We start from the raw sequence: 10,354 nt of genomic DNA, 5'->3' as shown, positions 1-10,354 counted from the left end.
CTGATACTACAAATAACTCAAACAATCAAACTAGAAATCCAATTGCTCAATCAACTACAACTACAACTTCATCAGGAGAATCAACTCAACACCATGGAGTATGACCAAAATTTTTCGGTTAATTTTGCTTCTTCTAATAGAACTCTCAGTTTGTCTTCAATAGAACGAATAGCTCTCTCAGCAACACCATTTTGTTCACTACTATAAGGAACTGTAGTTTCTTGTTTTATGCCATGATGGACACAGAATTGCTGAAGTCTTGAGTTGACAAACTCTCCCCCATTGTCGGAGCGTAATGAGGAAACCCGATAACCTCCTCTTGAAGTGAAATATCTTTCATGTTGATTAATCCAATTAATAATAACCTCAGCAGCTTCACTTTTATGTTTGAGTGGAAATACAAATTTCATTCTTGTAAAATCATCCACAATGATAAGCATAACATTTTCACCATGAATACCAGCTGTACCAAAAGGACCAGCAATATCAGTATGAATTAATTGTAAAGGCGCAGTTGTTGCAGGAGAAACAGAAACTTTTGGAAAACTCTTGAAATTTTTACCTTTTAAACATGATTCACATTGTATGTCTAGATCAGATGTTTTATATTTAATAATACCTGCAGACTTTAACATATTTCTAAATGAATTGGTATTTGGATGTCCTAAAGCAGCATGTAAATTTTCGATAAAAGTAGCACAGACATAGTCAGGAATTATCTCCAGATCCAAATTTCTTTGAATAGGAATCAAACTGCAAGTGAGCATATCTTTATATTCACCAATAATACCAAATTGAGAATGAAAAACAGTTGAATCGGTAATTTGAAGAAAATCATCAGGTTGAAGTAATGATTTTGGATTAATAATATTTAAAGCCATAGATGGAGAATAACCAGTGTATTTAACATGAACAATACTATCATTAGTTTGTAACTTAAGGGTCCCAAAACCAAAAACTGGTACTTTTTCACCATTAGCAACCTGAACGTATTTGATTTCTGGAAACATTACAGCGTCATGCAAAAAGGAAAGATTGTTGCATAAATTTATGCTTGCACCTGAATCAAGTATTAATAGTCATTTTGAAGTATCAGCAGAAACCGAATTAGCAATAACTGAAGTATCAATAACAGATGAATCAAGTTGGATAACATTTGCTTTACCAGAATCTTTATTAGCCCAAGGATTTGAGTTAGTACTTTGAAAAGCTTTAGCATCTTTACTTTTAAATTGATCTTTTGAACCACCGAATTTACCAGATCTATATTGATAATAACTTAATCTTCTTTCTAAATCTGGTACTCTAAGACCAGCCCTATTTGCTGAGGAACAGGACCGAGCACTATGACCTAATCCAAAACAATTTGGGCATTGTAAACGGAAAAGATCACCAACATTTGAAGGAGTAGCAATTTGACGACTATTATTTGTAGGACCAGTATAAACAGCATTAGCATTACCTGATGATTCATTTAATTCTGGATGAACATTAATAAACCTTTTAAGAGCAGCAGTACTTAATTGTGGATCATATCCCTCTAAATATTTTGAAATTAAACCTGATTTTGATAAATGAATCCAAATAAAATGAAAAAGAGCATCTTGTTCTTCAGCAGGAGTTGATTTCCAAAATTGCAAAAATTCTTTTTCAACAGTAAATTTAGTTTTCAATTCACCAGATGGATTAACTAATTTATCCCAGTAATTTGTGATTATTTTCACTTTGTCGTGGACTTGTAGTTCACCAAAATCTCTAAGAATATCCAAGTAAAGGTCTTTACCAAGACGACCTAAACGACGAATGGGAGTTAAGATACTCTCCTTAACTGTAATTGATAATAATGCATCTAAATAATTATTCATTTGAGTTGGATAAGCTTCAGCAGCAACTTCATCTGCAACAAATTCAGCAAAACCAGCACCAACACCTTGTGATAATCTAATAACATTGTTCTTCCATAATGTATAGTTTGCTTTTGAACTTAATTTTAATTCATCTGGAATAGTGAGCCCATTAAACACATTAAACCCCATTAAGCTCATAACCTGTGATGAGGTTAGAGTTGTTTGAGCACCAGCTTCATTAACATTAGCAGTAGAATTAATACCAGCAGTATTAGCTTGAGACATTAGTTTAGNACCAGCAGTATTAGCTTGAGACATTAGTTTAGTTTAAAGTAAAGTATAATATAATATATTAGTTGATTAAACAAAATTATAAAAATCTAAAAATCTAAAAATAAAAATCTTAAAAATAATTTGAGAAGTTGGGAAAATGCCAACCTATTTATATTAAAAATATTTTAATAAACTTAGTCAATAATAGACTTTAAAACTTAATAAACTTAGTCAACAATAGACTTTAAAACTTAATAAACTTAGTCAACAATAGACTGTAAAAATTAGTAATAAATAAAAATAATAATAATAATAAAAATTTAATAGTAATAAAAATTAGTCATAAGTAAAAATAAATTAATAATCAATTAGTAAAAAGATAAATCCCTCATTGTTAAATTAGTAATTGAAATACTTTAATCAGTAATCAAGGAGTGACTCATTAAATCCCTTATTGAAAAAGTAAACAATAATTATTTGTATTAGTCATTTGTTTACAACTTTAATTTTATTTTGCAGCCAAATGAACTGCCTTATTGTTTAAAAAATATGACACAAAAATAAAGTTTAAAACTATTTTTCTAAGATTAGTAATTATTGAGTTATAATATTCCAACAGAAATATCCATGCTCAATTTATCAATTCAATCTCCTAAGTTAGTATTTTACATAATCGTAGAATCATAATAGATTTGATTGATAGATAATTTAAATTTATAGTGAGCTGAATTAATGTTTTATAAGAAGTAAATCATCAAATTTCATAGGTAATTAAATTTCTAGATGATCAATTTTAAAATGTATTGTAAATTCATCTGAATTTTATTTGTCCTGATTGAGACGTGTAAAACACTCACTAAAAATTTAAGTGCGTGAAATATTTGGACATGTAAAACACTCACCAAATTTGTATGCGTAAAATTCTTGAGACTTATAAAACACTCACTAAAAATTTTTGTGCGTGAAAACTCTCAGTCCTGTATGTAATCCACCTTCAAAATCTTTTTTCTGCTGCTACCAATATATTCCAACTGCCATACAAAATCTGAAAAATTAACTATGGTAACTTATCGATTCAAAAAAAAGTAACTTATCGATTTAAGAGTAACTTATCGATTTTTTCCCTAACAAATTTTCGCGCTTAACTATGAAAAGTAACTTATCGATTGTTTTATTTTTATAGTAGCACCATTATTAAATCAAGCTTCTTTTAATAAATTTGATGTTGTTAGTAATGACCAATCGAAGAAATTTCCAGCTGATAGTAAATTTGGTTTCAATCCATAAATATCTTATTCTTAATTTATAATTTGGAAATTTATTTGCACCATTAATAAATCAAGCTTGAACAATTAAAAAAATCTCTAGCTGGTAATAAATTTGAATTTAATGTATAGATCTCATATTTAATTTATAACTTGTAAGTTGAAATATTTGCTCCATTAATTAATCAAACTTTTCTAAATAAATTTGATGTTGCTAGTAATGAACAATTAAAGAAATCTCCAGCTGAAAATAAAATTGATTTTAATCTATAATTATCTAATTCATTCTAAATTTATAATTTTAGTTGATAAATATATATATAAATTTGAAGCATTTATATTGGTGAAATTAATGTAAATAGAACTTGTAGCATTATAAACATTTTGATAATTACTGGAAATTTAGGTAATCATTTAAAAGATGATATTTGATTCATTGCAGGTGAAATTTTCATAAATTGATCTATAGTTACTAGTTTCTTGTTACTTGGAAATTTTCTCTAAATCTTGTTACTTGCAAAAAATTGATTTTTTTGCACTACTATCTCAATTTAATTGACTTAAAATATTTGTCAATTTTGTTTAAATATTTTTCGACTTCTGTTACTTGGAAATTTTTTTACTAACAAATTTTGTTACTTGGAAATTTGATTTTATTGACTTAAATTATTTGTCTTAAAAAATTTTCTAATTAATTTTCGACTTCTGTTACTTGGAAATTTTTTTACTAACAAATCTTGTTACTTGGAAATTTGATTTCTTAGCACTACTAACAAATTTTGTTACTTGGAAATTTAATTCGCTACCACTTTGTTACTTGGAAATTTTCTCTCTAATAAATCTTGTTACTTGGAAATTTTTCTCATACAAAGTTGTTACTTGGAAATTTGAATCGCTACCACTTTGTTACTTGGAAATTTGATTTTTCTTGCACTACTAACAACAGAAAAAAGATTTCAAAATTTACTAAGTGATTTTACCATACAAAAATTGTCCCGCTACCACCTTGTTACTTGGAAATCAGAATTTTGTTACTTGGAAATTTTCTCTGTTACTTGGAAATTTTCGCACTAACAAAATGTATGGCTGTTACTTGGAAATTTTTATAACACAATAGTACATATGTTTAAATTATTTATTATCATATTACAAACACTACCTTAATAATCAAAATTCCAATACTTTTAAAGGTATATATTTAAATAACAATATCATGTCTAATGATTCTGTTTTAACAAATGAAAATACTAACTTAAAAATTGAAGAAGATTATAAAAATGAGAAATTGAGGAAAAGATGTGAACAGTTGGAAGCTTGGAGATTGAAAAAGCAACAAGTTGAACCTCTATTAGAACAAAAGCCATCATTAAAAATTAAAGATACAATTGAAGAAAGACGAAAATCAAAGAAAAAGAAGAGGAAAAAGAAGCAACAAGAACAACAACTGTCAAAATCTTCACCAAAAACACAACAAAATACAATAACTAATCATCAATTTTCAAAAAATAAAACCGCAATATCAATTTCTAAAAAAGCATCAACTGTTAAACCACTTCTACGAAAACGAATAGAATTTGAAGGAGAAGATGATCATTCCAACTTGAAAAAGAGACCAAAATTTGAAATACCCAAGACTGAGAACAATGTAATAATAGGAGATAATTCAGAATCTGTGGATGAATTGGATGTTTTCATAAATCAACTAAATAGTAATAACTCAAAACCAACGTTAATTGAAGAAGAAGTTCAAATTTATTCAGATTCAGAAGAAGATGAAAAAGAGGAAGATTTACAAAATAGAATAGATTCAAAATTAGCCAAATTGGGAAATACCAAAATACTTAAAGAAATAGATCAGTCTAAAATTATTTATAAACCATTTGAAAAAATTTTTTATCAAGTCCCATTTGAAATGTCATTAATGTCACATGAAGAAATAGAGCTTTTAAGATTGGAAGTAGATAATATAAGAGTCAAAAGTGATGATATTCCTATTCCTTTTACAAAATGGTCTCAACTAATACTACCTTCAAATATGATAAATGTTATAAATGAGTTAAATTTTACAAAACCATCACCAATTCAATCTCAATTCATTCATATTGCTTTATCAGGTCGTGATCTAATTGCAGTTGCAAAAACAGGTTCTGGTAAAACGTCCAAGTGCATTAGTTTTATGTCTAACAAGAGAAGTAACAAATTGAACAAGAAGTTTCAAATTTTTCCAAAAAAATGGATAAAAAAATTGTTTGTTGTTATGGTGGTTCAAATTAGTGAATTGAAAGAGGAGTTGATATTATTGTTGCCACTCCTGGTAGAATGATTGATTTATTAGCAGCAAACAATGGAAGAGTTTTATCATTACAAAACACAACTTTTGTTGTATTGGATGAGGCAGATCGAATGTTTGATTTAGGTTTTGAACCACAAATAAATAAAATCTTATGTCAAATTAGACCTGGTAGACAAACAGTATTGTTTTCAGCTACTTTTCCTAAAAAAATTAAAGGCATTAGCTAAACATATACTAAGAGATCCCATCGAAGTAGTTGTTGGTGGTATTGGTGTTGTTGCTAAAGAAGTAGATCAAAGTATTATATTGTTTAATGATGGTGAAGATAAAAGAAATTATATGATATGTTATCCGTCATTAATGAGAATGATAAAGTTTCAAAACAATCAGATGTTGATGAAATGGTTTCAAATCTATTACTTCACAAATTTCCATGTGTTTCAATACATGGTGGTAAAGATCAATTGGATAGAAAATATGCTATAAAAGAATTTTCATCACCAAATAGTGGAGTAAATATATTAATTGCAACTTCAATTGCTGCAAGAGGATTAGATGTTAAAAATTTATCTTTGGTAGTAAACTTTGATGCACCAAGTCATTTAGAAGATTACGTACATCCTGTTGGTAGAACTGGTAGAGCAGGAGCAAAAGGTGAAGCAATTACGTTTGTGTTTAGACTGCAAGAAAAAGAAATCATAATATTGGTGAAAGATTTAAAATCTAGTTTAAAAGATATACCTCCAGAATTATTAGAAATATCTGAAATTTTTTCAAATAAAGTTAAATTTGGTGATGTTAAAACAAATTCTGGATTTGGTGGTAAAGGTTTAGATAATTTACAAGATGTTAGAGATATAAAATTGAAAATTGAGAAAAAAATGTATGGTGAAACAATTGAAGAAGAAAAAGAAGAAGTTTCAATCAAACAAGAATCACCATCTCCAAATGGATTTATATTACCTACATTTGAAATAATTAAAGGAGATTCACCAGAAACTTCAGGTCCAGATAAATGTAAATTTCATAGTAGAATTACAATCAATGATTTACCTCAATCAGTTCGATGGAAAATAGTTCAAAGAGAAAGTTCAACAAGAATTATAGATGAATCTAGAACTTCAATCACAACTAGAGGTAAATTTTATCAATCAGGACAACAACCAAAACCTAATGAAGAACCTAATCTACTAGTTGAAGGATTAAGGAAACAATCAGTTGAAGAAGCAAAAACAATTATTAAACGATTAATGATAGAAGGTATTGAATCACTTAGTAGTAATGTGAATAATAGGATTGGTACAACCCTGTTATATAATATTGGCGATGAAACTGATCAAATATTTTTTTCTCAAATAAAATTTCAATAATAATTTTTTTGATTTTTATCTATTTAATAAACAATTGATGGTTTTAAAAACTTTAAAGTTATTCAATAAAATGTCCTAAAGAAGTTGAATAATGAATATTTTATTACAAATTGATAATTGTTGATTTAAATGTTGGATATATGGAAAGTTCAATACTTGTCTCATATTTCTGACTTAATTGTTGCAGTAATTTTACACTACTAATAATTGCAAATTATGAGCACTATAGTTAAAGTTTCAACTTCTATTCAATAGAGTAAAATTTACCTAAAAATAACACCTTATTAAACAATCTAAAAAACATATAGTTATAGAAATAATAATTCACATTATATATGAATTAAAAAATATGCTAAAATCTAAATAATCAAGTCAATATTTAATTTACTGATTTTTATTACCTATAATTTAAAGTTTATTGACTCAAATTTACGACTCACAAACCTAAATTTTTTACGACTACCATTCAAAAAGTCAAACTTTGAATCTATTTCAATTTAATTTAATTTCATTCCTTTTCCCTATATATTTGATTATATAATATTATTCCATTATTTACTTCTAAGTTCTCTTTTAAAACTTAATCTGAGAATTGTTATATTTTATACTAAATGTTATCATCAGTTAGTACAAATATTATAACTATTTATTCAAAGTCAAATTTGATAAACTTTAATTTAAAGTTTTATAATTTCTTGACATTTCAATAAAATATATAATTACATCATATAACATTTGACAAAGATTCATTAATTAATTATTACATTATTACAAAATTTAATATTCAAATTTGCATTGCCTCACTTTATAGAACAAATATAAATAATTGAAAAAAAAGGACTTTGTAATTAAATTAAACTTATTAAAGTTGTGTAATATTTATGTATTAATAATTAAATTAAATATCAAATTAAATTACAAATTACGAATAATTAAAAAATTGAATAAAAATTTCCCCTTAAAATTGAAATCAATATTTTTAATTTAAATTTAAAAATATTTAAATTTTTACATGTACAAAATTTAATTGGATAAAAAAGGTATTAGAATTTTAATCTTTAACTGAACAAAACTCAAATACCTTAATATATAATTATTTAAATTAATTTAATAGTAAAATCTTAATCTAGGAATATTATTTCTACATTATAAGTTAAAAAAAAATATTTATTATCAAAATTTTATTTATAATTTTATTCTAAAAAAAGAATTTTTTTTTTTAATTTTATTTTAATTTATTTATTTGTTACATTAAAAATTTATAATTTTAATTTATAAAAGTTTATATCAATTTTTATTTCAATTTTATATCATTTTCATCCCCTTTCTCATTTTATAATACTCTCAAGTCAAATCAAATCAATAACTTACTTACATGATCAATTACATTCTTTTAATCATACTTCATTCGTTTATAAAAGTTTATGATATACGCGTAATCATATTATAATAATATAATTATGTATTCTCGTAATTATAATCAACAACATAATCAATATCCATATCCTAATAATTTTCCAAGTGATGAGAATATAAATGATTTTCAATTTAATGACAATAACAACTATAATAATGTACAATCAAAACCAATATCTCAATCATCAATACCATTATTAAATTTATCAGAAAATTCATCAAGATCATTACCTTCTTTACCAAGATATACAACTAATCAAATTGATGATAATGATTATGATCCTTATCAATACTATCCACAATACAACAACACAAATAATGATAATAAATATGATCCTTCACAGAACCATGACTTAAATAGAGATTTACCTTCACTACCTATATCATCACCACAGCCACCAAATGATGAAAATTATAGAAATCCATTTGTTGATGAACCAATATCAATACCCTCAAGACCCAATAATCCTTTCAAAGATAATGAACTAGAGAAAAAACTAAAAAAGAATGAAAAAAATCGAATACTTACATTAAAAAGTAAACCAAGATTTCATTATACAAAATTACCATATTTTACTATATTAGTTACATTAATACAAGTTATTATATTTATTGTTGAATTAGCAAGAATGTCAATATTAACAGGTTCTGCTTTCCAAACTCAACCATATTTTAATCCAATGTTAGGTCCATCTAATTTTTTATTAATTAATATGGGTTCACGTTATATTGCATGTATGAGACAAATTAAAGATTTAACTGATGATACAACTATATTATTTCCATGTCCAAATTCGACTTCAATAGATACTTATCAATGTTCATTAAATGAATTATGTGGTTTATCAGGTTTATCAACTTTTGATAATGGAACAAAATTTAATCCTAATCAATGGTATAGAATTTTTATACCAATTTTTTTGCATGCAGGCTTTTTACATATAATTTTTAATTTATTATTACAATTAACAATGGGAGCATCAATTGAAAGAAATATTGGAATTTTAAAATATTCAATTATTTATATAGCAAGTGGTATATCTGGATTTTTATTGGGAGCAAATTTTACACCAGCAGGTATTGCATCAACTGGTGCATCAGGTTCATTATTTGGAATTGTTGCAATAAATATTATATTATTTATATATACTGGTAAAAAAAATGCAAATATGTATGGTACAAAACATTATAAATTATTTATATTTTTTATGTTTATTGAGATTATAATATCATTTGTTTTGGGATTATTACCTGGATTAGATAATTTTAGTCATATTGGAGGATTTGCAATGGGAATATTAACAGGTATATTACTTTTAAAAGATCCATTTTGGATTTATAAAGATGGGATAATAATTTATAAAAGAAATCAATCAACTTTACAACAATTTTTAAATAATTGGAATCCAATGTATGCATATGAAGATAAAATTCAATTAAATTTTTTAATTTGGTGTTTTGTTAGGTTGGTTTCATTAGTTTTAATAATTGTTTATTTTGTTTTACTTTGCAAAAATTTTTTTAACAATAATACTGATCTGAATAATAGTTGTGAATGGTGTAAATATTTTAATTGTATACCAGTTAAAGGTTGGTGTGATATTGGTGAAATTTCAATAACAACTTCACAAAGTCCCGCAGCTACAACAGCTCCAAGTTCATCAATCACTGTACCTACAGAAATTTATTCAACTGCAACTTATACAACAACTGCCAATCCAACTGGTAGTGGAACAAATGGAGGATTTTTAAAAAGAGAAATACCTCAACACAAGGCAATTTATGAAAACAATTTTGGGATTGGGTTTGCATTTTACATGATTTTAACGATTTTAATGATATCATTTATGAAAAGGAAAAAAATTATATAACATTTATAGAATATATGAA

General features: G+C 25.8%; 5 protein-coding genes across 5 annotated transcripts; 3 read left to right on the top strand and 2 right to left on the bottom strand. All coding sequences in view use genetic code 12, as the record gives it.

The window, feature by feature from the left end:
• Positions 1-80: 80 nt before the first annotated feature.
• On the bottom strand, positions 81-1,010 carry KGF54_002474 (uncharacterized protein; the record flags this gene model as incomplete). The annotated part of the gene is made up of 1 exon (XM_051762957.1): positions 81-1,010. The coding sequence occupies one exon, from the start codon at positions 1,008-1,010 to the stop codon at positions 81-83; it is 930 nt and encodes a 309-aa protein (XP_051620985.1).
• A 69-nt stretch (positions 1,011-1,079) lies between these two features.
• KGF54_002473 (uncharacterized protein) lies at positions 1,080-2,165 on the bottom strand (the record flags this gene model as incomplete). Its single annotated transcript, XM_051762956.1, has 1 exon — positions 1,080-2,165. The coding sequence occupies one exon, from the start codon at positions 2,163-2,165 to the stop codon at positions 1,080-1,082; it is 1,086 nt and encodes a 361-aa protein (XP_051620984.1).
• A 2,433-nt stretch (positions 2,166-4,598) lies between these two features.
• Positions 4,599-5,708, top strand: KGF54_002472 (uncharacterized protein; the record flags this gene model as incomplete). The annotated part of the gene is made up of 1 exon (XM_051762955.1): positions 4,599-5,708. The coding sequence occupies one exon, from the start codon at positions 4,599-4,601 to the stop codon at positions 5,706-5,708; it is 1,110 nt and encodes a 369-aa protein (XP_051620983.1).
• A 314-nt stretch (positions 5,709-6,022) lies between these two features.
• KGF54_002471 (uncharacterized protein) lies at positions 6,023-7,048 on the top strand (the record flags this gene model as incomplete). The annotated part of the gene is made up of 1 exon (XM_051762954.1): positions 6,023-7,048. One exon carries the CDS (start codon positions 6,023-6,025, stop codon positions 7,046-7,048), a length of 1,026 nt encoding a protein of 341 aa, XP_051620982.1.
• Positions 7,049-8,508: 1,460 nt separating this feature from the next.
• On the top strand, positions 8,509-10,335 carry RBD1 (Rbd1p; the record flags this gene model as incomplete). Its single annotated transcript, XM_051762953.1, has 1 exon — positions 8,509-10,335. The coding sequence occupies one exon, from the start codon at positions 8,509-8,511 to the stop codon at positions 10,333-10,335; it is 1,827 nt and encodes a 608-aa protein (XP_051620981.1).
• Between the last annotated feature and the right edge of the window lie 19 nt (positions 10,336-10,354).

This window comes from Candida jiufengensis (genome assembly GCF_024610255.1).
Source record: "Candida jiufengensis strain CBS 10846 chromosome Unknown scaffold4, whole genome shotgun sequence".
NCBI lineage: Eukaryota > Fungi > Ascomycota > Pichiomycetes > Serinales > Debaryomycetaceae > Lodderomyces > Lodderomyces jiufengensis.
This window is presented reverse-complemented; position numbering and strand designations above follow the sequence as displayed.